This window comes from Panthera onca, chromosome C1, assembly GCF_046562875.1.
Source record: "Panthera onca isolate mPanOnc1 chromosome C1, mPanOnc1 haplotype 2, whole genome shotgun sequence".
NCBI classification, from domain to species: Eukaryota; Metazoa; Chordata; class Mammalia; order Carnivora; family Felidae; genus Panthera; species Panthera onca.
In genome coordinates, this window is record NC_138346.1 from 3,208,377 (window position 1) to 3,235,910 (window position 27,534).

Here is a 27,534-nt window from a genome sequence, read left to right on the forward strand (position 1 = left end):
GTGGGACTGGACGCGGCAGGGGTGGGACTGGATGTGGCCATCGGCACACCGAGTGAGTGTCGTGTGGAGTGTCGGCCAGCCCGGCCTCGGGGCCCACCCGGCCACCAGGTGGGGGGCAAAGGAACCAGCAGGGAGAGCCAGAACCCCTTCCCACGCCCCACTCCCAGAGGCAGGCTGCCGGCCAGTCTCACTCTCCAAAGCTGAACATCTCGGCTTCTTTCTCCTTCCAGAAGGCGAAACTGCGGTCGATGTAGCCACAGATATCCTCGCTGTTGAAGCTGCCCCGCTGGCAGCCGGACCCCGGCCTCTGCGCGGGGGGCTCGGCGCTGCTGCTGCTGGGGGCGGCGGCGGGGGGCAGGGGCCCCAGGGGCGTCAGCCCCGACTTGCGGCCGGGCTCCGCGTCCCAGGCGGGACCTCGGCTGGAGCCGAAGAAGCGGGCTTTGATGTCCTCGAAGCCGTCGGTCCAGGCGCGGCGGCCGGCGGCCACCTCGTCCGTCACGGCCTTGTGGAAGGCGCGCACCGCGTCCCAGCCGTGGGCGCCCAGGTGCTCGAAGACCTCGAAACACAGCAGGTGGCGCATCTTGCGCTCCTCGGCCGGCAGCTCGCACTCCAGGAGCCGGAAGTAGCCCAGCATGAAGAGGTCCAGCGTGAGGCCGCCGTAGGGCACGGGCGCCCCGTCCACGTGGGGCAGGAACTGCTCGGGGGACAGCGGCCCACGGGGCCGCCGGCTCAGCCGCCGCAGCTGCCGGGCCGGCACGTGTGCCATGATGGCCTTCCAGTTGCCCAGCAGGTGGGCGATGACGTGGCGCTGCTGCCACAGGTGGCCGAGCCGGGGGCCCTCGCTGGGCGGCGGGGGCGGCGGGGGCGGCAGCCCAGGGCCCCCCGCCGCCTCCCGAGCGGGCGGCGCCGCGGCGCGGCGGGCCTCCAGGGTCCCGCAGGCCGCGGCCTTGAGGGTCGGCGCGTCGGCCGACTTCTTCCAGTGGCTCAGGAAGAGCGTCACGATGCGCTCCTTGCGAAGGCTGGCCAGGTGGGCGCCGGGCGCGGCCCCCGCCTCCGACGGGGCCTCCTCGCGGCCGATGCCCGAGTCGCTGGCCTCCTCCGCGTCCCCCGGCGCGGGCGCCCCTCCCGCGGGGCTGCTGTGGGGCTGCGGGGCTGCGGGCCAGCAGCCTCTCGGGCACCGCCCGGCCGGGGCCCCCGGCTCCCAGGGGCCCGGGTTTGGGGCGCAGGACGGGCCCGGAGCGGACTCGAAGTTGCCGCGCAGCGATCGCACGGACACGCCGCACTGCTGGATCTCGCGCTGCGCCTCGCTTCTGGGGGGGCCGGCGGGGGCCTCCGCGTGGGTCTCCCGCGGGGGCCTCCCCTCGCCCTGCACCAGCCCGTTCACGCCCTTCAGCAGCAGGGACATGCTGCGCACCAGCCGGGCGACGTGGCTGCACCAGAAGGGCAGGGGCTGCTCGCCGCGCCCCGCCTCCGAGGCCCCCGAGGGGCCCTTGGGCTCCGCCGCGGGGGCGGGAGCCTCCTCACCCTCGGGGCCGGGCGCCCGGGGCAGGAAGCGGCTGTGGACGGTGATGCTGACCAGGGGCGCGGGCAGCAAGGCCTGCAGCTCGGCCGCCAGGCGGCCCAGCTCGCTCTCGTACTCCTGGCAGCGGCGGCGCAGCTGCAGGTCGGCGATCTGCTTCTCCAGATAGACCAGGTCGTCCTCCGTCAGCAGCTCCCCAAAGGGGCCCAGGATGGCCTGGTGCGTCTGCGAGTACCGCCAGGCCGCCGGCTCCGCGGGGCCGTCGCTCCCGCTGTCGCCCTGGAGGCGGGGAGGCCGGGTCAGCAGCGCCCCGAGCCGAGCCGGCAGAGGGCACGTTGCCCCCGAGGGTGGGCTGGCCCCCGGTGCTGCCACGGACCCCGGCCCGGCCCCTCAACTCCAGCGGGCCCTCGGCCGGACTTGGAGAATAAACCGGGAGGCTGGCCGGCCCCAGTCCCGAGTCTGAGGCTCCGGGCAGCCACTCTGCCCTCTGCCGCCCCGTCTTTGCCCTCAGAACGGGGTACCTCTGCTCTGCTCTGCCACGCCCACATCCTAATCTCATCTCCTCAGCGTTTAATCCGAAGGCTCTCTCTCCTCAGACCCCTCCCCGCCCCTCCCGCCAAGCTCCAGAGCCTTCTGCGGTTCGGTGGCTGCTTCTGGTATCTCTGCTCTGGGCTCTCCTGCTGGCTGCCCTCCCCTCCCCCCCGGTGCTCACGGCCTGTGGGACAGGGACCCCGAGCTGGCCCCCTCTGGGCTCTGTGCCAGCCCGATTACAGCTCAGGACCCCCTGGGAGAGGAGCCCCATTTCACAGGTGAGGGGCCTGAACCACCACCTGCTTTTGCCCAGAGGCCTGGGGCTGTCTGGTCCCGGGCAGTGCTCTGCACGACTAAGTTCTGATTGCCGGGCCCAGCGGGCCCAGAGCACGGAGCAGAGCCTGCGCCGGACGAAGCCGACAAAACCGGCTCCCTCCAGGGTTAAGACTGGAGCTACTGTGCACACGACAGCTAGGGGGAGCTCGCTACTCGGCTCCGATTCCCAAAGGCTCCCCAAAGGCCTGACACTGAGCAGTCCTGTAACATCCGCCTGCCTGTTCCCTCTCTGACCTCACCTCTGTCTGTCACACTTCATTCACTGCATTCAGAGGGACCAGCCTCCTCCTGGTCCTTCACTCATGCCTCAGGACCTTTGCACTTATTTTCTCTCTGCTTAGAATCACTTGTCCCAAATTCTCGCAGGGCTCCTCTCTCCTTTCTTTCTGGCCCCTGCTCAAGGCCACCTCCCCAGACAGGCTGCCCCTGAGCACCCGTATGGAATCGTCACTCCCCTTCCCCCTGCTCTGCTTCTCTCCATGACACCTGGAATCACCCTCCCTGCCCCCCCCCCCATCAGGTGCCCAATCACCCTGTCTTCCCTCCTGGAACGTGAGGGCTGGGAGCGCAGGGCTGGTCTCCCTCACTGCCTAGAACACAGCCTGACACGAGGTAGAGGTGGGGTAAAAATGGTTACATAAAACAACACGTGGAAATAACACCTCTAACCAGGTGAAGAAGTTCCCAGCTCCCTGATCTGGTTCAACTTCATCGTCTGGCAGAGGAGGAAGCTGGGGCTACAGAGGGGCACGCAGTGGGGCCCCCGGTCGAGGTGTGGGCTCAGGCCCCGCACCTTCCGCGCCCACCTGCCAGGACAGAGCCTTCTGCCCCGCCTCCACTCTCTACCCCTTGGCCCCGCCCCGCCCCACCCCTCTCCGGCAGGTCCCCGCCCCCTGCCCCGCCCCGCCCACTCTCACGCCCCGCCCTGCCCCACCGGGCCCCACCTGGGCCTGGGATTCGGGGTCTGCGCCCAGGCGGGCTTGCAGCTTCCGCACCATCACCTGCCGCTTCCACTCTGGGATGGGTCGGCCGCGCTCGTCCTGCGTGGGCACCAGCCAATCGAGGTCGCCCGAGGGCAGCCTGTCCAGGTGCAGCGTGGCCAGGCAGTCTGGGGCGTCCCCCGCCGCCATCTCCTCTCCCTGGGCAGACTCGGGTGGGTCACTCAAGTCCCTGAGGGGACCTCCCCCCCCTGCCCCGGGACCGGTGGGGAGGGCCACATGGGGTGAGCAAGGCCCAGGGAGGAGGGGGTGGAGACAGGCCAGAGAAGGGTGGGGAGACCCAGCCTGGTAAGCGTTGGCTTCTGAGGGCAGGGACCCCTGGTGTTCTGTGGGATCCAGGTATGTGAGTGGGGCGATCTCTGACTGAGAGAAGCAACCCCGAGATTCTTCCCTTGTTCTATATATGGCAGAAGAGGTTGCCATGTGGATGGGCAAACTCATTTGGAGAGCAGTTACATAGGGAAAGTCTGGTGGCCAACTCTGAACTGCAGGACTTGTCAGAGCCTTTAAAATGCTGTGTGCCCTATAACTCTCCAAGAGGGACAGCACCATGCAGCATTTCCCAAACTTGCACCGGACATCTCAGGGGCTGAGAGTTCCTGGCACCCTTTCAAGGAAGGGGTGGGTTGGATTTATAAAGGCCTCAGGCCCAGAAAAAAAAAGGAGAGAGAGGAGCTGGACTCCTCCAGTGGGTCCTGGGCTAGGTGGGAGCCCCTGAGGAGGAGGGAAGTAGACTCCAGGCCCACCCCCCCCCCCCCCATGGACAACTGCATCTCTGCCCCGGAAGTGACCTGGCTGGGCCACACAGAATACTGATGAGAGGCCAGGTGAGCTTGGGGGGGTTGGCTGGGGGGCCTTGGGAGAGGGACGAGGAGGCAAGAGGCGTACCGCGGGGACGGCGGTGGCGTCGGTGGTGACCCTTGGGGGCGCCGCGCAGGTTATCTGCTCCCTCGGCAGAGGTGGGTCGTGCTGGTCAGGCCAGGCTGGGCTGGGAGACTCTACTGCGGGGGGAAGGGAAGCAGAGTCAAGGGGCTTCCCGAGAAGGCAGGGGTGGGGGGTAGAGAACCCTGGATCTAGGGCAGAGCTGGTATTCCTGAAGGACTCCTAGACTTGCAGCCAAAGTTGCAGCCAGCCCCCAACAAAGCGCCCAGGGACCCGGGGTGCTGGACCTCTGCGGGCGCCTGTGGGGCTTTCCAAGCCTGGCCAGTTGGATAACCTGCATTTTAGCCCCTCACCCGCCCCTGGAAAGAGCGGGGGAGGGCACAGGGTGGTCTGGGGACCTAAGGCAGCCCCTCCCAAAGCATGCCAACACGCACACCAGGGCCACACCCTGAGCGAGAAACAGGTCCTGCACCACACATGCACACACACGCACACACACGCACACACTCCTCCGTGGGACTGTATAACCACAACCCACTCCACGAAATGGTGCTAACCCTCACAAATGTGGGGCCTGCTGAGATTTTTCGTGTTCCGTTTCAATTTTTTTTAATGTATATTTATTTTTGAGAGAGAGAGAGAGAGAGAGAGAGCATGAGCAGAGGAGAGGCAGAGAGGGAGACACATGTCCGAAGCAGGCTCCAGGCTCTGAGCTGTCACCACAGAGACCGACACGAGGCTTGAACCCACAGACTGTGAGATCGTGACCTGAGCTGAAGCCAGGCGCTTAACCGACTGAGCTACCCAGGCGCCCCTCTGTTTCAATTTTTGGTAGAACGGCCCTAATTCCCTAACAGTCAGCGGCCTGCCCCTGCCAGTCCGTGGACATCCCACCTGCCGGGGGCTCCAACCAACAGCAGCAGATCCAGAAGCGGCCTGGGCCCCGGTGACCTGACCTTTGAGATTTACCTCTCTCTGGACAAGCCAAGGCCCAGGGAGGGAATGAGGCTGCCCAAGGTCACACAGGCAGGACGTCCAGGCCCTGGGGGCTCAGAGCTCACAGAGGGACCCCGGAGGGCTGCGCAGGGGGCCAGTTAATTGTAAGTGTCCTTTATGGAATATGTTGATCCTCCCTTTAAAGAAGCAACCCAGACAGTAATGGAAATTTGGGAGAAGCTGGGGGCTGGGTGGTGGGAGGGATGACCCCAACCGTGTCCTGAAGCTCTCGCAGGCCCGGCTGCCTGGAGTCCACTGCTCTCCCAGCCCCCCCCCATCAAAGGACCTCAGAGGTGGGGCCAGCAACGCCCACTCCCCGCGCCTATGGTCCAGGCCAGTCTCCCCTGGAGACGTGTACTCACAGGTGGGGCTCCTGAAACCCGAGCCCCTCATTCCATCCTCCGGGGCGCGCCTGGCAGCTGACAGTGGAGGAGGCGGAAACGGTGGTGGCGGCGGCGTCATCAGGAGGGGCACCTGGGGGTGGACACGGACCTGGTCAGCAGGAGGCCCCCGTGAGTCCGGCTTGGGCGCCGCATGACTGGTGGGGTGGAGGGGGCATCCGGCAGGCTGGCCGTGGCCCAGTGTCCCTGGCGGGGGAGGAGGGCTTGGAGAGGGTGAAGTGCGCAGGAGTGAGGTTCTGTCTTCCCGTGTCTGCCCACCCCTCCATGCCTGGTGACCAGGACTCCTTGCGCTCCCCATGTACTTGTCTCAGTGCCGTCACTCACCGTGCCCCCGCATGTGGCCACCACCACCGGCAGGTGAGCCCCCCCATCTAAAGGCCTGGCTCAGCCTTTCTCTGGAACCAGCTTAACGCGGCAGCTCCGGGGGCTGGGTCAGGGCCAGGTGTCCAGCCTGTGCTTACCTCTCTCTGGCCTTATGAGACATGCGTGCACACACCTGCACCCGTGCACTTGTGCACACACTCACACATGCGTGTGTATACACGCGCACGCACACACGCATGTACACATATATATGCGCGCCCCCACATACACGCTCATGTACATGCAACCCCCCTCCCTGACCGTCCCGGACTTCCGTGCTGAGACGAAGTGCCTCGAGGGCACCCCCCTCTGATAAGAGAGCAGAGTCCCCGCCAACGGGCACAGAGGGAAACCGCGAGGCATTTAGAACACTTCTCAGAGCCACAAGCAGGGGCTGTGGGGCTGTGGCCTCACCTCGGAGCAGTGGTGTAGTGCCCAGGCCACCCCCTCCCCAAGGCCACTTGGAAACAGAGATCACCGAGTTCAGTCCCAGGGAGCTTGGTGGTTGGGGAAACCCAGGCCCGGCACTGCAGGGGCACCCCAAACTCACCCCCATAGCCTGCCCCATGTCCAGGGCAAGGCACAGACCTGCCTCTGGCCACCTCCCCCACCCCCAGCACTGACAGGTGGCAGCCAGGAAGAGCCTTTGACCTGGAGCTCTCTCCCCAGCTCAGCCCTGAGCAGCCTCAGCTTTTGGGACCGACTGACGGAAGCCAAGACTTCTGGGCCAGCTGACTAGCCAGCAGGAGACACGGGGCGTGCAGGCCACTCTAACAGCACAGGGGTGCCAGCACGGGGACAGTGCTCACCTCCTTGCCCCCTGCGTGTCCCTCCTTCGGCAGCAGAGAAATCACTTTTTGGTTTAAAGATGAAAGTTGAAGTCCGGCCGACGCCGTCTCTTGGACGGCAGACCTCGGGGCCCCGGGCCGCGTCACGGAGGCCCTTCTGACACCTGATTGCCCCGGCTCGCGTCTCCAGCCAGTCGGACCACAGCCGCACCCCCCTCAGCACCCCACCCTGGCCGTCAGACTGGAGCTCCTCACCCCTCCTTCCGCGGGCAGCGGAGGCTGGACACGCCTCCAGGTTGGGGCTGCAGAGAGCCCCGAGCAGGACAGAGGACATGGTTCAAAACAGCCCCACGTGGGATGTGTGGCCTGTGGCCGGGACCCGTGTCTGGAGGGTGTGGCCCATGTTGCAGCGCCGTTTGATGCTCTGCTGTCTCTGTCTTAAAATCCTTAATCATTTTGGGGGCCCTGGGGGGCTCATTCGGCTGAGTGTCCAACTTCGGCTGCAGTCATGATCTCACGGTCTGTGGGTTCGAGCCCCACCTCGGGCTCTGTGCCGACAGCTCGGAGCCTGGAGCCTGCTTCGGATTCTGTGTCTCCCTCTCTATCTGCGCCCCGCCCCTGCTCATTCTCTCTCAAAAATAAATGTTAAGAATTTTGTTTAAATAAAAAAATAAATTTCTTAATCATTTTTGAATAAGCAGCCCCAAATTCGTCGTGCGCTGGCCCTGCATGTGATACAGCTGGTCCTGCTGGACAAGCCCCTGGGTCACTCTGAGTGTCCCCTTGCTCACATCCTGATCCCACCTCCCTGCGAGGAGGCACTGACTGACCTCAGCTCGGCGGTGCCCTCAGGAGAACCCCTGACCCGCACCCGAGTGTCTCCAGACGCTCCATCGCTCTCCTGTCCAGGCCCCGCGGCCCACTGTGGCCACTGGAAAGGGACACAGCCTGAAACCCCGTCTGCCCGGCCACCACGCACCTCACACCTCAGTCCTCGCGGGAATCCGTGTGGAGATCCCGGGAGCCCCGGTGGGCTGGGGTGCGTCCGCCGGCCCCCGGTCTGGGAGGACCCACAGAGACGGGCCGGGCTGTGCACGGGCAGCTGCAGCCGTCCTGGGCTGTCAGGACCTGTAGCAGCTGCCGCCCCGGGGAGAGCAGGAGGTGTGGCATTAATATTTGAAGGCGGAGGTATCGGGTGGCCAGGCGGGCTTGGGGTGGCTGTGGGATCCCTTACCATGCACCTTAACCCTCCACGGTGCAGGGGAGCAGACCGTCCGGGGATGCGGGCGGGACTGAGATCCCTGGGTCAGACAGAGGGATCCTCTGGTACAGAACCCCTATCCCACAGCCCCCCGGGGAGCAGATGGGGAGACAGGATCAGAGAGGGCAAGGGGCTTCCTCAAGGCCCCAGAGCTGGGATGCGGGAGAGCTGGGATCAGAATCTTATTTGAGCCCCTAGTCCTTGCTCCGGGAGGCCCTCGGATCACTGCTCCTTTGGTCCAGGGGCATCAGCAGTAGAGGAGGAGGCAGATGGGTGGCCCTCGGGGGGCGGGGTGGGGGGGCTGGCGCCAGCTGGGTCTCTCGCACTCCTTCCACGGATGCAAGTTCTGGCTGCATTTCTAGGGACAGACCCAGAGGAACCTTGTTGCTCCCAAATAAAATGGGGGTCCCCCAGGCTTCACCATCCCTCCCCCACCTCCTGTGTGCCCAGTAGCCATCTGGGCCCGTATCACATCACGCCGGGACCCAATAAAACATGATGCTTGCTCTCTGCAACGTGCATTGGACCCGGGACCCTTGTGCCGTCTCCCACGACACAGACGTTTGCTGGCTCACGACCTTCAAGCAGGGTTGAGTCAGACCCCAGACCCTGTGGCACAGCTAGAGAGCCTGGCCCTGTGGTCCGACGGAGGACGGCTGAGCCCCGGGGGCGCCCGCACCACAGGGTCCCCCTGCTGCCCGGGGCCCTGCCCCGCCAGGACTCCCCCTGCTTCCTGCCCCTGCCTGGGAGCCCTCGGCCCCTCCGCTCTCAGGGGTGGGGGCCACAAATCTCCCCACCCCCTGGAGGACTGCGGACCCAGCTCGGGCCACAGTGGCCTCTCAGGCAGGGGGAGACGAAAGAGGCCGGCAGTTGGTTTGAGGCCCAGGGAAATGGACTTGGGCCCCAGAGTGGCACCTACAGCCTGGGAGACCTCGGGGCTGAATCCTGCTCTAACCCTCACCAATGAGAAGCGCTGGGGAGCCACTCCCCGGGCCTCGGTTTCCTCGCCTGTAAGTCAGGAAGATGAGGGGTTACGGGGGGCGCCTGGCAGGACCCGGCACCGGTAGGGCTCGGACCTGATCCCCGTGGTTACCCTGGAGAGGCGCTCACCCGGAGTTCTAACCGGGTCCGCTGTGCAGCTTCCCAGGTGGCGGGAAAACCGGCATCCTGACTAAGCGAAGCTGCCCGGAGCCGAAGGAGCACGGATACTGGGCAGGACACCACTGCCCCCGAACCGGGCAACTGGCCGGAGGCCGGCAGACATCTGGGCCTGGGCTGGCACCCTTCCTGCGGCCTGCTGTCTTTTCCTGTTTTCGGTGAGATTTGAGCAATGCTGTGCCCGCCATGCATTATACATAGAGGACAGCTGTGGCGAGCAGGGTTACAGGCCTGTAATGCCACCCGGGCGGAGAAAATCATGACCCACAGATGGGTGCCGGACACCGGTCACCATGGCTGAGATTCAGTTACTGGCCGCACAGCCAGGCCCCACCTCTCCCTGGAGAGGAGGCTGTCCGAGGGAGTCCCTTGCCCTCTCTGGGCCTCAGTTTCCTCAGCCGAAAGGAGAGGGTCCTAGAGTCCTTCTGGACCTAGGGGAGGGACTTAGCCCCCACTGTGCATCTCCTCTGCCTTCACAGGGCTCTTCAACCCTGTTTTACAGATGGGAAAACTGAGGCTCGGAGATGCTCAGAACTCGCCAGTGCTACCCAGCCAGAAGGAGCCACCCCAACCCCGGAGGGAGGGAGTACAGGCCTAGGGGTGAACAGGACAGTCCGGATGCTCTGGAAGGTGCTAGGGGGCTCGCCCCTCCCCTCCTGGAGGGCCGTGCTCGCCACCTGAGGCCGCTGTTCATCAGTGCCACCACCTGACCAGGACTTCACTCACATCCGGCCCTGCAGCTGCCGCCCCTGGAGCCCCTGCCCCACCCAGGTCAGAGAGGCCCAACCCCTCACTGTGCAGAGCGGTGCCTGAGAGCCAGGGGGGCGGACAGACCTGGCCCAGGCTGAGGTGGGGCCTGGCCTCCCTGAGCTGTGGGCAGGGCCTGCCTCGCCACCAGCAGCCCGGTCTTGTCCCCCGGGCCACGTCTCTGGAGACCCACGACCTCCCCGGGGCCAGCGCAGGCTGTCCTGTGGTGCGGAAGATGACAGCTTTGGCCTCTCCTGAGCCCAGCACAGGAAGAGGCCGGCACGGCCACCTGTGGATATTGCGTTTCCATCAATATTGCATTAGGCGCACAGCCCCCACTCCCGGGCCCCGGGGCCCACAGCTGACGCCCTGCCCTCCCGTGGGGCCAAGCCTGCGAGCACGAGGCAGGTGGCCTGGGAAGGGGGACATGCCAGCCACAGGCGAGGGACTGGCCTGCTGCCCTGGGCGCTCAGCGAGGCAGAAGGGAGGCTCTGGTCCCCCCGAGTCCCACACGGGCTCCCCCAGCTCCCCGCAGACACAGCAGTGAGCCCGGGGTGGGGGGGTCACACAGTTGGCCCAGACTGGTTGAGGGAGCCCCCAGAGACCAGAATTCTGTCTCGAATCCTATGGTGATACCTGGGAGACGGCCAGGGCAGCAAAACCCCCCAGCAGCTTGGGACGGGCCGGTTCTCCACGGCCCGGGGAGTCAGGAGACCGCAGAACCCCCGGCCCCCAAAAGAGCTGGGCAAAGAGGCCAGGGGGTTCTGGCAGGTGTGCTGGCACCTGGGGATGGAAAGCTGAGGTCAGGGTCGCTGCCCCGACAGGCTGGGGACGGGCCGGGGACCCCACCCTGAGGCCAGGCGGGACCTGCTCCCCGGCAGCCGAGCAGCGCCCACCCCACCTCCTGATCTCACCTTCCAGGTTGGCCCCAGGAACCACACAGGGACCACACAGGGGCTGCGAGGGTCCCCGAGGGCCGGGACACTCCTGGCTTGTGGCCTGGGAAGCTCTGCCCACTACACCGGGAACCTGCCGAGCCCGACCAACTCCTCGAACCCGAGCCCAAAGGCAACATACGTACATCATTCCGCAAATAAATTACTTCAAGCAGTAAGTTCTCGTTTCTCAAACCACAACAGCAGGGCACTGACATGTGCCCCAGGGCACCCGAGCTGCCCCGAACTGCAGCGAGCCTGGGTGTGGGTTTCAGGTGGCGGTGACAAGAGGCTCCTGGCAGGGGCCGGGTGAGGACTGTCCCACAGGCCCAGGGCCAGGGAGGCCTGCAGCTCTGCCTCCGTTGGTCCTGGATGCTCCTGAGGGAAAAAGAGGCACGGCAGCAGTGCCACAGTGAGACCTGGCTTTGGGGGGCGGGGGGCAGCTTCCCCGGTGGACCTCAGGCTCTCACCCGGAAATGGGGCCAGGTGGCCCCAGGGACACCTTCCGAAAGGGTGGCCACTAAAGCAAAGTGGCAAGAGCTGTGGCAGGTGGGGACTAATCTGTCAGAGCAACTGCCTTGGGCCTGGAAGGGGGGAGGGATGGGCAGGAGGGACCCGGGGTACCAGGCTCCATGCGGACCACACCGCTGACTCCAAGCCACCTGTGTGCCCGGCCCCACCCACTCTTCATTCAGGCGCACTTGAGGTGGCCTGCCGTGTGCGGGGGGCTGGCCCAGCAGGATGCGTGGGATCCTTGTCCCACGGATGGGGAAATGGCTCGGTGGGGTGTGGAGCCACGAGGGCCACGCCGAGATGGGGGCACGGGGCTGGAACCTGCTGCCTTCTGCCTTCAGGATGGCCACGGGGCTGGCACCTCACCAAGGACCCAGGGCCCTGCTCCTGCCCCTGCCCCAGGGTATCCTCAGTCTGACAACGTCACCCCACAGGAGTCCCGGCCAAGGTCCAGCCACAAGCCCAGCCCTGGTCTCGGCCATAGCCCTGGCCCCTGCCCCGACCTGTCACAGCGCCGGTGGGAGGCCCAGTCATGGCCCCTGTCACAGCCCTGTCATGGCCTTTATCACGGCTCCTGTCACGGCCCCAGTCACAGCCCTGTCATGACCCCAGTCATGGTCCTTATCACAGCTCCGGTCACAGCCCCAGTCACAGTCCCAGTCCCAACCTCTCTCGCGGCCCCTGCCATGATCCCTGCCATGGCCCATCACGGCCCCGTCACAGCCCTTGCGGCTGCCCGGCCCTGGCACCCGGCCAGCTGACTTGTGGCGCTGGCTCGGTCCCGGCCAGGCCCCTTCTCCTGGGAACAGCATGGTGTCTGCAATGAGCTTTGTCTCTAACTCGGCCATGAGGGCGGCAGGAGTCCCGTCACCCCGGCCCCCGGGGACGGACGGGGACCGTGGAGCTTACCGGCCGGGCGGCCTCCTGCAGGAAGCGGGCGCAGTCCCGGTGTCCGTGGTAGTCGGCCAGGTCGGCTGCCGTGCACCCATCTTTGTCCCGCAGGGAGGGGTCCACGTGGTGGGAGACCAGCGTCTGGCAGCACTGCAGGGAGGGGGCACACGAGCGACCGCTGGGCTACTCGCCTGCGCCCACGGCGCTCACCAGGTGCGACGGAGAGAGGGCGCCGTGCCCGCCCCACCTCACAGGTGGGAAACCGAGGCCGCCGACAGCCGAGGGACTTGCCCAAGGCCCCGCCGCCATTCACTGCAAGGACAGGGCTTGAACCCCCGCGCCCCACCAGGCAGCAGCACGCCCTCGTCCCGGACAGAAACCGAGGCACCCGCAGTAAGGAACTGGCCAAGGGCTCAGCCGGTGAGCAGGCGGTACGGCCAGCATGGGGGCTCGGCCCTGCCCTCGTAGTCCGTGCCCGGGCTCTAAATGCGGAACCGGTGTCCGTTTCCACAGCAGCGCTCAGAGGTGTGCATCATTCTCATGCTTAGAAACAGGAAAACGGAATGATGGCCGATTACTGCCGGATTCGTGAACAGGGGTGGGTGATTCCAGAATGACCGAGGTTTAGGTCTGCAAATCTGCGAGGTGGCTGTGCCGGCAGCAGAACAGGCGGCGGATGGATCCCATCAGGGAGCAGAGAAACAAGTCCCCAAGGACAATGTAAAACATGGACTAAATGTAGAAGCCGCCTTCCTAAAGCATCACGTGGGTAACTAGGAACCAGGCAGGCTCAGGAGCCAAGGAATATCCGGAGGGATGAACCCACCACTCAGAGCTGTCTTTGCCCCTGGGCACCTGGGGGGGCTCAGTCAGTTAAGCATGGACTCTTGTTTTGGCTCAGGTCATGATCTCACGGTGCGTGAGTTTGAGCCCTGCACCGGGCTCCATGCTGTCAGCGTGGAGCCTGCTTGGGATTCTCTCTCTCCCCCTCTCCCTCTGGCCCTCCTCCACTTGTACTCTCTCTCTCAAAACAAATAAGTAAACTTTAAAAATGAAAAAAAGAAGAAGAAGAACTGTTTTTGCCCTAAGAGCACGCTGACACAGGAGAAACGGTTATCTTTGGCAGCCTCGTGGGACTAGGGAGACCAGCCAAAGCTTACGGTCTTCCAAAGATGAGGGCTTGACCCTCATAGAAGAGGTAAACCAGAAGAGGTAAACCAGAAGTCAACCAGCCCTCTGCTTCCCATCACTTGGTGGTCCAAGGAACCTTGAGCCTGGAATGTGGCCTGAGATCCTGGGCTTACAATTCCCATGTGTGTCCAACAGGCAGAGGGAAGTAAGGTATCACCCAAGGCCTCACAAGACTCCTACGAATTATTTTTCAAATATAAGTTCCAGCATACAGTCAGACAAAATCAGGAGCACGAAGAAATAAGACACCAGAACCAGAACTAGAAGATCCAACCGGCAAGGAGATAGACCCACAAAGACCTGGGAACCCAATAGATAGAACACAACTGTGCTTCCTAATTTCAAAGGAATAAAAATCAAGCTTGAAAATGTAGGCATGGAATTATAAACTATGAAAAGTGACGTGGTAGATTTGAGAAATGAGTATCAGTAGGTCAGGAACATGGAAATAATAACCAAGTTAAAAATCAAAGCTGTAGGATTAGTAAACAGAAAATTGGGCAGACGCAGCACAGACAGACAAAAAGATGTGAACAAAAACACCAGCAGACACAAGAAGGCCTAAAATATGTGTGGGGCACCTGAGTGGCTCAGTTGGTCGAGCGTCTGACTCTTGGTTTTGGCTCAAGTCATGATCTCAAAGTTTGTGACTTTGATCCCTGCAATGGCCTTCATGCTGACGGCATGGAGCCTACTTGGGATCCTCTCCCCCTCTCTCTCTGCCCTTCCCCTGCTCTCTCGCTCTCTCTCTCTCTCAAAATAAATAAATAAACCTTAATATTTTTTAAATAAATAAAATATGTGTAACAATAATCCCAGAAAGAGATGAGAAAGAGAATGGGTGCACAAGTCACTGAAGGGATAATGGCTGGGAATTTCACGGGACTTCTGGAAGCACCAAAGCACAAATTCAAGACGCTCAAGCAATCCCAAGTGAGAGAAATAAAAAGCATTCCAACTCAGGTCATAGTGAAATTGCAGAAAACCAAAGACAAAGTGAAAAACCTTAAAAGCGACAAGAGAAAGAATGATTATCTTCAAAACCATGGCCCCTCTCAGCTGACTTCTTTGTAGAAACCACAGGCAATGAATGAATGACATTTTCAAAGCGGTGAAAGAAATAAGCTGAAACGACGAAGCTACAGTTCTATACCCAGCAAAACTATTCTTCAATACTGACAATGGGATAAAGATGTTTCCAGGCAAACAAACAAAACAAAACTAAGAATTGGCTTGCAACAAACCCACACTAACAGGACATCTGAGGCATCGGCTTCAGACTGAAGGAAAGGGATCCTATATGGAAGGCTGGAGAAGCCAGAAAGAATGAAGATGACAAAATGGTAAATTTGTGGATAACTTTAAGCCTTTATTCCTTGACCGAATGGAAAACAATAATGTCAGACAGTTTTTTTTAAACTGCAGAAAGAGAACACATTAAAAATGGTGACCCCATTGCATTCTAGCCTCATCGACACCCTGCAAACTTTCTTGCTCCCTTCCTTCTTGCTACTGGCCTCTAGGCTGTACCTTGAAAAGCTCAAGTCCATCCGCAGGGAGCTGGGGGTTGCCAGGGACCATCATGCTCACCACGTGGAGAAGGCTTTGCCCAAGAGATGGGGAGGCAAGTCCTTCCCACGTGCCTCATGGCACCAGGCACCATTCTGGAGTGACCCGTGGACCATTGATTCAGTCCCAATGTCACCTTGTGAAGTTTGTTACTGTGCCTGCCATTACACAAGAGGACATGAGGCACGGAGAAGGACAAGAAGCCTCCCCAAGGTCGTACAGCTGGATTCACAGCAATGGCACTAAGACCCCACGATCTTCATAGGCACCCTAGACAGAGGAGCATCACAGGACAGTGCAGGGCTGGAAGAGACCTCGAGGAGAAGTTAGCCCAGAGTCCCCCATGCCATCAGTCCCAATGCCCCCTTTTTATTAACAAATATTTTCTGATACCCCATTCACTATTCTAACATGAACTCTAAATATAATGCAATTTGCTTGCACGTGTAATAATTATTATACATTTTTGAAAAATTTTTGATGTTTATTTATTTTAGAGAGAGACAGCACAAGCAGGGAAGGGGCAGAGAGAGAGGGAGACACAGAACCTGAAGCAGGCTCCAGACTCTGAGCTGTCAGCACAGAGCCCGACGTGGGGCTGGAACCCATGAACCATGAGATCACGACCTGAGTCAAAGTTGGCTGCTCTACCGACTGAGCCACCCAGGCGCCCCTAATAATGACTATATTTATATTTTATAAGTATTTATTAATAATCATTAGTGACATTCTATTAATAATAATTAATATATATTTAAAAAATTGCTACTACACTCTAATATACAGGAGAAAAGAAAGATAATTTATAATTTAAAAGACATGCATTTTACTGTGTGAATGTTTGGGCACGAATGCACCAAAGACAAAGTCTGATGTCAGTATCGTGAAAAAATGAGAAAAGCATTGAAATGGACAAAACAGATTACTGAGTGTCCTGCTTAGGACACTCTGGTGGTTATTTCTGCCTTTCATTCACTGCCTTAGAGCCAACTACTCTGCAAGCTGTAAAAAAAAAAAAAAGTTCATATTATAAATATAAAGTTCATAATATAAATATAAATTATAAATATATATACTGATCTTACAGTTACACTTCAAACTGCGGAGACTCAAACATCAGTGATGCCATGTTCCCAGACAGTGAGTAGTTCTTACTAAAGTGCTAAATAAAATACTATCTGCCCTCAACACACACAGTGGGACCATTCTTGGGAAGGTCTTATGTGTACTAAAACTATGAGAAACGTTGGGGTGTGTGTGTACACATATGTCTGCATTTAGATTCCGAGCTTAGATAATTACATATACTTGAGCTGGGTTCAAAGCCCAAGTAATTATAAACAGGTTTCCCACCGACACGCATGTCAGAGCCATTGGGAAATTGTGTGGGGTGTGAGACCTTCTGTCATTTTGTGCAGGACTGCCCGGTGAATAGCAGGTCCCCTAGTGTCCCCTCCACCACAATGCACCTTGATCACTGGACCAACCAAAACCAGCCCTGAAATTTCCAACACCCGCCACAGAGGGTGCTGCCCTGTTGAGAACCAAGTACTCCTTGGTCACGTGCTAAGCAGGTGCTCAATCACTATGTGTTGGATGAGTGAGTATCTGAATGAAGGAGAGCGAACGGGTACACATCAGAGGGTCTGACCAATTAGCCTCTCATAGGCGCAGGAAGTCGACCGAGGCGATCATGCTCAGAATGCCTTTAGGGACTCCTGCAATACTCAGGAAGCTCCCTTCTTGAATTAGCAGCAACTCGACGTTAGGTAGAGAACTACCAGGGAGTTATAATCACTTTTCTAAACCTTGAGGGAACCTCATTTACACCTGTCTTCTGTGGTTTCCTTCTCAACCTCGACATCAAAGCCCCAGACCACACCCCCTCTGATGGCAACTTCCTGCAGCGTGCCCTCCTCTCGAGATCCCGATCCCGTAGCAGCCTCCTGATGCAGCGTGAAAACTGCAGAGAGGCTGCAAGGCCTGCCACGGGGGACCGCTTGCTGCCAGCAGGAGCCCCTCCTCTCTGCTCCGTTCTAGCAGTCTGGCCACGTCTAGCCCTCTCCCTCGCCAGAAATCCTGCTCCTTCCCATGTTCAAATCGCCTCGGTGAGAAGCATCGTCTCTACGAATTCTTCCTAGATGAGCTCAGCTAATGCCATTCGCACAGACAGTTCTTGAAACTGTATATTAGAATCACCTGGGGTGTTTTAAAAAAGTCCTGATACTTGGAGGCTCCAACTAGAGCCAATTAAGCCAGGACGTCTGGGCGAGTGGAGCCCAGGTGTTAGGATATTCTAAACCCGTCCTGGAGAGTCCCAGGGTGCAGACAACTTCGAGAACCAGTGTGCCAGCACTATACAAAATGTTAGCAAATGAAATTCAGCTACATATAAGAGAGACAACGTATCATGATCAGGTGGAGTTTGCTCCAGGAATGCAAGGTTGGTTTAATATTGTTAACAGTAATCAGAGTAGAAAGCAAGGTCTTGAAGAGCTATTTGCACACCCACTTCCGCTGCAGCATTGTTGACAATAGCCGAGAGGTAAAAGCAACCCAAGTGCCCACTGGGGGATGCACAAATAGAAGCGATGTGGTCCATCCACACACCAGACTATTAGTCTTAAAAGGGAAGGAAATTCTGTCTTGTGCTACCACATGGGTGAAACTTGAGGACATTCTGCTGAGTCAAACAAGCCAGTCACAAAAGGATAAATACTGTATGATTCCACTCATATGACATTCCTAGAGTAGTCAGTCATGCTCCTAGGGACAGAAAGTAGCAAGGCACGTGCCAGGGGCTGAGGGAGGGGGAGTGGAGAGACGTTCGATGGGGACGGAGTTTCAGTTTTGAGAGATCAGAACCCAGAGATCTGCCGTAAGACAGCGTGCATATAGTTACCACCACCATGCTTAGAGATGGTTAGGAGGGTAAGTTCTATGCTGCGTATTTTTTACCTCAATTAAAAAAGCAAGTAAGTATGATTCGCATCATTCAAAGCATAAAGACCGTGATATAGTAAGACAAAAAATATGCTAAACAATCATTGCTCTCCTTTGGAAGCTGCTAGGACACCAGCTCTTTATTCGGAGGTTTTATTTTTTTAATCGGTGGGGGTGGGGCACCTGGTTGCTCAGTCAAGTGAAGCATCCGACTCGTGATTTTAGCTCAGGTTGTGATCTCACAGGTGTGAGGTCGAGCCCCAAACTGGGCTCCTTGCTGGGAGTGGAGCCTGCTTAACATTCTCCCTCTCTCTCTCTCTCTCTCTCAAAACAGACAAACAAAAAAACAGGGGACGGGGGGGACTGTCCCAGCTGAAGAACCTAAGGAGATATGAAGACCAAATGTAGTGTGAGGGGACACCCGGGTGGCTCAGTCTGTTAAGCATCTGATTTCGGCTCAGGTCATGATCTCATGGTCCGTGGGTTGGAGCCTCAAGTTGGGCTCTGTGCTGACAGCTCGGAGCCTGGAGCCTGCTTCGGATTCTGTGTCTCCCCCGCTCATGCTCTCTCTCTCTCTCTCTCTCTCTCTCAAAAATAAACATTAAAAAAAATTTTTTTAATGTCGTGTGATATCTTGGAGGTAATTCTGGAGCAGAAAAAAGACATTAAGTAAAAAACGAAGGAGATCTGAATGAAGTATGGACTTTGTTTAGTAATACTGTATCAACTTTGGTTCATTAATTGTGACCGATACACCATGCGAATTAAGTTGCTAATGATAGGGGAAAACGGATGTGAGTCTGTGGGGATTCTCTGTATTCATGTCTCGATTGTTCTAGGAATCTAAAATCATTCTGAACTATTATAAAATAAGCATTTATGGTAAAGTTGTGGGGGAGACCAAGCATTATCCTGTATTTCCTGGACGGAGTATATTTCTGGCACTGTTTATGGATTAAGAGCCTCAACAGGCAAACCTCTAGTGCGTGGCCCTTGTTTAGCGATCACACTGTAGTCGGGGAAGTGGACGTGGGATGACATCAGCAGGCTGGACGTGAGGTGACGGCAGGACCTTACTATGAATTATTTTTACTTGTGATGACGGTTTGAGGCTGTGATAAAAAAAAACCAAACAAAGGGAGTCCTCATCTCTTGGAGACATTTGCTAAAGAATTTTTCTTTTTCTTTCTTTCTTTCTTTCTTTCTTTCTTTCTTTCTTTCTTTCTTTCTTTCTTTTTTCCTTTCCTTTCCTTTCCTTCCTTTTTCTTTCTTTCCTTCCTTCCTCTTTCTTTCTTTCTTTCTTTCTTTCTTTCTTTCTTTCTTTCTTTCTTTCTCTTTCCTTTTCTTTATTATTTCTGAATAAAACAATGTGCTATCTCTGGTTTGCTCTTAAATAACCCAGTGGCAGGGGGAGGGGCTGAGGAAGGAACAGCGCCCAGACGGGTAAGTTCTTTTTTTTTTTTTTTTTAATTTTTTTTTAACGTTTGTTTATTTTTGAGACAGACAGAGACAGAGCATGAACGGGGGAGGGTCAGAGAGAGAGGGAGACACAGAATCTGAAACAGGCTCCAGGCTCTGAGCTGTCTGTCACCACAGAGCCTGACATGGGGCTCGAACTCACGGACCGCGAGATCATGACCTGAGCCGAAGTCAGACACTTAACTGACTGAGCCACCCAGGCACCCCTAGACGGGCAAGTTCTGATCCCATGCTCTTTTGTGGGTTTAGAATTTCCAGAATGAAAAGATTGAAAGGAAATCTGTTCTCGGCTTTGCGGCCTGAGTTATTTTATGTTTGTATGAAGGAGGCTCGGACTCTTGGCTCATCTGGTCGACTTCTTGGGCTCGTGTAGAGCGTTTCATTTGAAGGAAGCCCCCACTGTGGCCGCCGTTCTCAGCCGCACCGACTGGCTGGGCTCAGGGCTCCTCCGGTCCCTCTGAACTCGGGGTTCCCTCACCTCCTTGGACCCTTCTGTTGTCACGTAGCGGGACAAAAAGCAAGACCGACTCACCCTCTTCTCCCAGGCCTGCCGAGGACTGTCCTGGCCCCACCTGAGGCTCGCCCTGCCCTCTGACCCGCTGTCGCCTCCCTGCCTAGGTAGGGGATGGAAACCGGGGGGCAAGCCTGGAGGGCCAAGTGGTGGCCTGGAGGAGGAGGGAGGGAGGATAGCTGGAGCGGAGCGAGGGGAGGAGCGGAGAGTCAGAGGAAGACAATTTCCAACGAGCGGCTGTGCGCTGGGATGGGGGCTCCTTCGCCTTCTTTGAAAGGAACGAGTGTCTTCCCATGACTCTTGCTTGTGACGGTTGCTCTTCCTTGACGCCTCTGACACCGGGCCACCTGGGCCCCGGGGACACTGTGGCTTCCAGCCGGGAGCAGCCGTCCCCAAGCGTAGACCCCAAATGGGATACCTAGCTGCAGCTGATAAAGCCCTCCCTCTCGACTGGCCTGCCTGGCACCTTGCAGCAGGCTGGGCCCTGGGGGGCCGTGGGAGGCGGCCCCCCCCTTTGGAGACCACTATGTGGGGCTGGGGGTGGGGCAGGTGTGCTTTGCTCTTAGATATTCTCTGGTCCTGCCTTTACGTGAGGTCTCTGTGCTGGTGGTGCCCGTGCAGGGGCCAGGTGCTGAGGGCTGGGTCTGTTCTCAGTGTTGGGCCTTCCTTAAATATTTATTTTTTGATTTTTAAAGTTTATTTACTTATTTTGAGAGAGAAACACAGCATGTGAGCAGGGGAGGGGCAGAGAGAGAGGGAGACATATAGAGACAATCCCAAGCAGTGGGATTCGAACTCACGAACCTCAAGACCATGATCTGAGCCGAGATCAAGAGCCGGACGCTTAACTGGCTGGGCCATGCGGGCGTCCCTGGGCCTTAAATATTTAAATATCACCCCTTCCTACTCCAGGGTGTCTGCTTCCTGGGGACTGGGCCACGTGAGTCCCCAAGATTTACTAGATAATAGCAAAAGGGCTAACCCCGCACCCCTGCTCGGCCCGGCCCCCCAGTGCTCACAGCAGAGCTCAGCAGCCAAGGGCTGGCCTGGGAGGGCCCTTGTGGAGCCCAAACCCCGGGACGACACACACCGGGGGTCTCTGTGCAAAGCAGGGGTATGCACGGAGGGGAGAGTGTGGATGTTGCCCCCAGATAAATCAGAGTCTGGATCCTGGGCAGTGACTGCCCCTCTGAGCCTCACTTCACCATCTGTAAAAGGGGAAGCAGGACACCTCTCCTACAGGGCTGAATAACTTAGACAGGCAGCGTCTGGGCGTGGCGAGCTTTCTGAGGCTCCTGGGCTCTACTGCGCGGGCCCCCCCCCCCCCTCCCCGCCTCGCCTGCCTTACCTCCAACTGCCCGTTCTCTGCTGCATCGTGGAGAGGGGTCCCACCCCAGGAGTCTGTCATGACGGGGGCACCCATCAGCAGGAGCCGGTCTAGAATGGGTGTGTGGCCGCCTCGAGCTGCAAAGTGGAGGGCCGTGGCCCCCTCGTTATCCCGTGCCGCCAGGCCAATGTCGGTGAACGTGACCTGGGGGAGGTGAGGGAGAGAGACCAGCTGAGCAGGTGACCACTCCCAGGGAGGGTGGTGTAGTCGGGAGGGAGCCCAGCACAGAAGAGGGAGGCCACCTTCCCCCGGAAGCCCCGGGGACAGCCATGTGACCCAGGCCGCTAGGGAAACGCGAGGGGCTCTTCTAGGCAAATTCTGCCTTCCTGGTGGAAGGGGCTGGGGGGTGTGGTGTCTTTTTCTTTTCTCCCTCTTCCTGCCTTGCATGTGCCCGGCTTTCACCATAAGGGAAAGGCCAGGAGAAGAGTAGGGATGCAGCCTGATGGGGCTGGGGGCTGATCCGAAGTCAGTGGCCTTTGCTGCTTCTATGTGGGAGGGACAGCAAGAAGGACATCTAGCCAAGCTGTGGCCTGCAGCCAAGAGCACTGCAGGAAGCCAACAGTGATCCGGGAACAGAGCCCACCCATCGGCCCCAAGGGAGGGGCTGCCCAGCCCTGGAGACAGTGAACCGGGTTAGAGGCGGCAGGCAGACGGGCCAGGAGGCCATCTGGAAAGACCTTTCTGGGCCTCAGGGCCCATGGCCCCGGCTGCTCCTTCCCTGGGATGAGCCCCCGGTGCTCCCTGGGGCTCAGTGGACACTCTTCCCTCCTGCCCACCCTCCCCACCCCCGCTGCTGCCTCCAGCTGCTGCTTCTGCCCCAGCAAAGCCCCATGGCTCAGCTCCGTGAGCTCAGCGCCTGCTTGTGCACGGCTCTATGGCCAGAGATGCCAGGACTCGGGTCAGGAATCCAGGTGTGGGGACAGGCACATTGGTGGCGTCAGAACCGCAGGAGAGGGCATGTGAGGACAAGTCCACAGGGAGGCTAGGGCCGGGCTGCAGGGCTCTCTCCTGGGAGTGGAGCTGGCTGGAGCAGGAGTAGCTGTGGGAAGGCAGCCCTGCAGGGACACGGCCCGGGGACACGCCTGGGGATACGGCCTGCAGATGCGCCCCTGCTAGGTGCCTCGGGGGCCCAAGAGCCAGCCTAGGAGGCAGAGCGGCAAAGGGAGGCCGGAGGCAAATGCTGGCAGCCTCATAGGCCAAAGCGGGTGGCTGGACTTCATCCCGAGGCCGGGGGAAATCATTTCTTCCTCGTTCATTCATCTGCTAGATAAACATCTCCAGAGCCCTTACTATGGCCAGGAATGTGGTCCCTGCCTCCCAAAGGCAAATTTACAGTGTATCAGGTGTTGGTGCCATGGAGGAAAGACAGCAGGACAGCAGGACAGAGGGCTGTGTGGGTGGCGCCACGAACATGGGGGGACCAGGCAGACATGTGGAAGCTGCTCGGGGAGTGAGGCCAGCCTACTGGAGGAAGAGCCGGGAGCCGCGGCCCCGTGGGGAGCAAGGACAGTTCTGAGCCACGAAGGGCTCTGTCCTCTCCACCGGCAGCCAGTGCGACCTTCAGACTGGTCACTCCTGGCTCAGAGTCCCTCCGGGGCTCCCAGGTCCCTCAGGAAGGAGCCCCGGTCCTCTCGCTTTCCCTGCTCACTCTGCCCCACAAATCAGGTTCCCCCCAGCTTGGACTGAATGCCAGGCCCTCCTCCTCCACGCTCTGGGCGCCGCCCCTTGCCCAGCCACCCCCCTTTTGGGCCTACCTCCTGCCCCTCCTCAGGGAGACCCCCCCCACACACACTCTGAGACTCCACTGGGCCTGTGCAATGAACCCTCGAGGATCCCAGAGACCTCGCCTGGTCTGGTTTCCTGAGGCGGGGGCACATCCTGGAAAAAGGCACCCCTGCCCCAACCTGGGCCACTCTGTTCTGGGGCTCCCGGCTTCCTTCTGGAAGCAGGCCTGAATCGCCCCTCCATGGGTCCAGAAGGGAAGAGACAGGGACTGGTCCAGGACAGTTGGGCCCAACACACCCCAACAAGTGGCCTAACGGCAGGGCCAGGAACTGCCACCGCCTGGTGCTGGCTTCAGAGCACTTGGGTGTCCCCAACCCCGAGAGCCCCCAGGACTCCTGGGGAAGGGGCCACAGTCCTGCAGGGGACTGCCAGTCAGAGCTGGGGGCTCCAGGCAGCACTCCCTGAGCGCACACGTGGGGGCCCAGAGCGATGGCCGGGCACATCTGACCCCCCAACAACCCTGTGTGTCCCCAGTTTTCCTGTGGGCAGACTGAGACCCAGAGAAGTGGAGCCCCCGCCCCGGCCAGGCCCTGCTTGCTTGGGGGTGACTCTGCGGCCAGGGAAGGAACGGGTGCCAGCCTTCCGGGACCCCCTCCCGTCCACACCCCCGGCACCCCCTTACCAGCCAGACGACAAGCGAGTAGTGGCCACGGGCAGCAGCAGCGTGCAGCACGCTCATGCCGTCGAGGGCACGCAGGTGCACGTCGGCTCCGCAGTCCTTCACCAGGAACTGGGCCAGGTGCAGGTGGCCCTCCTGGCAGGCCAGGTAGAGCGGGGAGGCACCACTGCGTGTCTGCTGGTTCACGCCGCTACGGGGGAAGGTGAGGTCAGAGGGTGTTTGGTGGGGCCTGCAGGAGGCAGGGGGCTGCCCCCAGCCAAAGGCCCAGATCAAGGGGAGGGGAGGCCCAGCACTTGACCAGCCTGTCTGCGCCCAGCCCCACCTTACTGGCCACCTGTAGGGTTGTACAGGCTGTGCACTGCCCAAGGACACCATGGCCCCCCGCCCCCCACCACTGGATTCCTGGAATCCAGCTGTGTGCACTCCCCATCAAGCTGTTAAGCTGTTCACGGTGCTGGGGATTGCTGGGAGGGGGCACGTCTTAGGGGTGAATAGCCTAGTGGGGCCCGCAGCAGGCAGGTCATTGAACCTCCAGAGCCCAGGCCCTGCTCTGCAAAGTGTCCAGGGCCTGGCATCCAAATCCCGGGCCCTGGCATGGATTCTCCAATCCCACTCTGCCTCTGTGTGGCTGCAGGGCCCGGTGAGTTCTTGGTCCCTAGTGAAATGCTACAGGGAGGGGCAGTCCCTTACCCAAGGCCACCCCATCCCCTGGTGACCCAGACTTCACCTCTGGCTCCCGTGGCCAGTGCCAGGTGGGAATGTGGACCCTCGGGCGTGAGACATCACGTGCACACTTGTGTGTTTTGATGTGAAATCTCCAGGTTTTCAATGGTAGAAACTACTTTAAAAACGGTGAGTCTAAGAGACACTGTGTGGCTGGCCAGGCCCCAGGCGCCCAGAGAGTGTCCGTAGAAGCAAGTCCCCAAGACCTTCCCCGAGGGGTTGGGATCAGAAGGCACAGAGCAGCGTTCCACCGCTGAGCTGTGTCAGGCCTTGCAGTGGGACACGCGTGGGTCAGCCGAAGAGCCAGCCATCCCAACAAGAGGCCCCCGAGGAGACGGGCACGGCCGGAGGTAGGCGGCTTCTGGGGAGACAGGCTGGGTCAGGTCAGCCAGGACAGCAGCCCTGGGAACAGGCGGTGGGAAGGCCGCGTGCATGGGACCCCTAGGTGGCCCGTCACCGTGCCCACGGCATCCTTTATGTGGGGCAAGGACTGGAGAGCACTCACAATGAGGATGGGGACAGTGCTGCCCCCTGCCACACCCAGCTCACCCACCCACCAACTCCAGGCAGCGGGCACAGGGCCACCAAGACGAGACGGGCCGTCCTGGAGGGGTTCCCAGGGTGAGAATGGGGCGATGCGGCAGGATAACCCTGACAGGGACCTCAGTACCCTCCTGAGCGCACTGTTGGCCCTCTGCTCCCTTCAGGTGAGCTGAGGGTCCCCACCTTCCCAGCTGGGGGAACCTAGGACCTGGGGTGGCCCCGAGGCGGAGCCGGGAGCCACCTGAGCATCACAGGGAGCTTCCTGGCTGTCCCCGCTGCCCCTCCACACAGCAAGAACGCGCCCCAGTCTGCCTGCCCCACCTGTCCTGGCACCTGCACTGCCCTCGGCCTGCAGGATCAACGTTCTTCCCTGCCACCTGTCCCCCGAGCCTCCTCCGCCCCCACGGCGCAGCCTCCTCAGAGGCCAGCACTCCCCAGTGGCCGCACTGGCGGCGCCCTGGGTCCTCACCTGCCGTGGGCGGCCGCCAGGAGCTTCAGGCAGGTCAGGTCCCCACTGACGGCCGCGTGGTGCAGCGGCAAGGCCCCCTCCAGAGTCTCCAGCGTGGCCGCGTGGCCCTCTCGGAGCAGCCACTGCACCAGCACGGGGTGTGCGAAGCGGGCGGCCAGGTGCAGCGGGGACACCCCCGAGTCGTCTTGGTCCTGCGGGGGCACAGAGGGGCCGTGAGCCGTGGCAGGTCCGGACCCACCCCTGCCGGGCGGCACCCTCCAGCGCCAGAGCCGGCCGCCCAGCCCACACTGCCCGCCCGCCCGCCCACAGCTCCCGCTCTCCCCGCCTGCTGGCTGGGCCAGCTGACCTGCTCGAGGGAGGAGGCAGGGTGTGGGCTCACGTCCAGGTCTCCCAGGTCCAAACCCGTGACCCCGCTGCACCCGGCCTCTCTGTACTTGGCTCGCAGCCAGAAGGGCTTCCGCTGGCCCAACCGTGTCCATGTCAGGCTCTGCGGCCTGCTGGTCTGTCCCCTACCCCTGCCGGGCCCCCACCTGCCACCCCCGGGCCTCACGGCCAGAAGCATTCCCACCACAGGTGCCAGCACACCTGGTGTGCTGTGCCCCCCGGCACAGAAGTGGGGACCGCCCCTGCCCTGCTGCCCCTCGGGTCGTGGGGAGAGCTGATGGGGACGGCGGTACGGAGGCCGCCGTACACTCAGCTGGGACCACTGAGACTTCCCTGCCCCGGGACCCAGCGTGACCCCCGGGAGGGTGCCCTCGTGCCCTCTCAGGGCTTGTTCACGGTCCTCCCCGTCCTCTGGCTGCACAAAGGGACGCCGGGTGGGCAGGAAGAGGGAGAGGAGCCCTGGAGACCCCTCTTCTTACCATGAGGGCTCTCAGCCCACCGCCCCCCACTGCAGGGCTTCTGCTGCCACCCACCAAGGTCCCCAGTTGTACAAGCGGGTGCCCACAGCTCCTGAGCCCGTGTGCCCACCGCACTTCTCTACACACGCCTTTCTAGACCCTGTGGGAAACAGACCCCACGACCAGTCCTGAGGACACTGGCGAGCCCTCCACTGGCAAGGCCAGGCACTCGGGTATGGAGGCCGGGTGCCCCTGTGTGGAGTCCAGGCTCGCTCATGTGGAGGCCACGTGCCCCAGGGTGGAGGCGGGCATGGGGAGAGAGTGCGGCCACTCTGTGCTGCTGGCCCCAGGGAACACGAGGTGGCTTAGGAGGCGGCCTTGGCTCACAAGGGCTTTGTGCTGGTTTGGGATGAGGCGGCCGTGGAGCAGGGACCGTGGGGCTGGCACGGCGAGTCCCCGAAACAACCCAGGGCCGCGGTGCCCACGGGAGCCCAAAGCTCCAGACTCCCTGGCCCACGGCTCCCGCCCCCCCCGATCCACGGGGACACTGGCCCCAGCCCAGCCGCTGTCCCGCTCACCTGCAGGCCACAGCCTCCGTCGCGCACCAGCCAGCGCAGCTCGGCCAGGCTGCCCGTGGCCGCGGCGTCGTGCACCGGCGTGGCCCCGTTGTGGGCCCGCTGGCTGCCGGGCAGCTCGGCCTGCCGCACCAGGAACTTGACGCAGGCCAGGCGGCCGGCCCGGGCGGCGTGGTGCACCAAGCCGGCCCCCAGGGCGTCCACGATGCCCGGGCCCAGGGCACCGGCCTCCAGCAGCCGCTTCAGGGTGGCCAGGTCCCCATCCTTGGCGGCCGCGAGCGCCCGCTGCCCCTCCATCCTCCGGCCCGGCCACCCGGTGGCTCTCGGCGGCTCGCGCACAGGCCGCGGCTTCCTGTTTCAGGCGTGGACGCAGCTCCCAGCTCCGGTTACCGATAAGCGGCACACAGGCCAGATGGGAGGCGGCAGGGGGGTGCGGGGAGGGGGGGCAGGCTGTGGGGACTACCCAAGCCACTCCCACGGTGCCCAGAGCTGCGGTGGGCGGAGGGCCCGGGGCCCAGGGGAAGGGTCCGGGTCCGGCGGCTACCGTCCCGCGGCTGGACGGTGCCCGTTTGTCCCTCG

The 27,534-nt window shown here is 60.6% G+C and overlaps 1 protein-coding gene across 1 annotated transcript; it reads right to left on the bottom strand.

The window, feature by feature from the left end:
* Window positions 1-79: 79 nt before the first annotated feature.
* On the bottom strand, window positions 80-27,290 carry ESPNL (espin like). Its single transcript, XM_078450682.2, has 10 exons — window positions 26,959-27,290; window positions 25,539-25,729; window positions 23,807-23,993; window positions 21,361-21,543; window positions 12,338-12,469; window positions 5,643-5,736; window positions 5,291-5,308; window positions 4,273-4,385; window positions 3,331-3,525; window positions 80-1,798 (listed from the first exon to the last, which is right to left on the bottom strand). Exons 1-10 carry the CDS (start codon window positions 27,250-27,252, stop codon window positions 188-190), a joined length of 3,018 nt encoding a protein of 1,005 aa, XP_078306808.2. The 5' UTR covers window positions 27,253-27,290; the 3' UTR covers window positions 80-187.
* Between the last annotated feature and the right edge of the window lie 244 nt (window positions 27,291-27,534).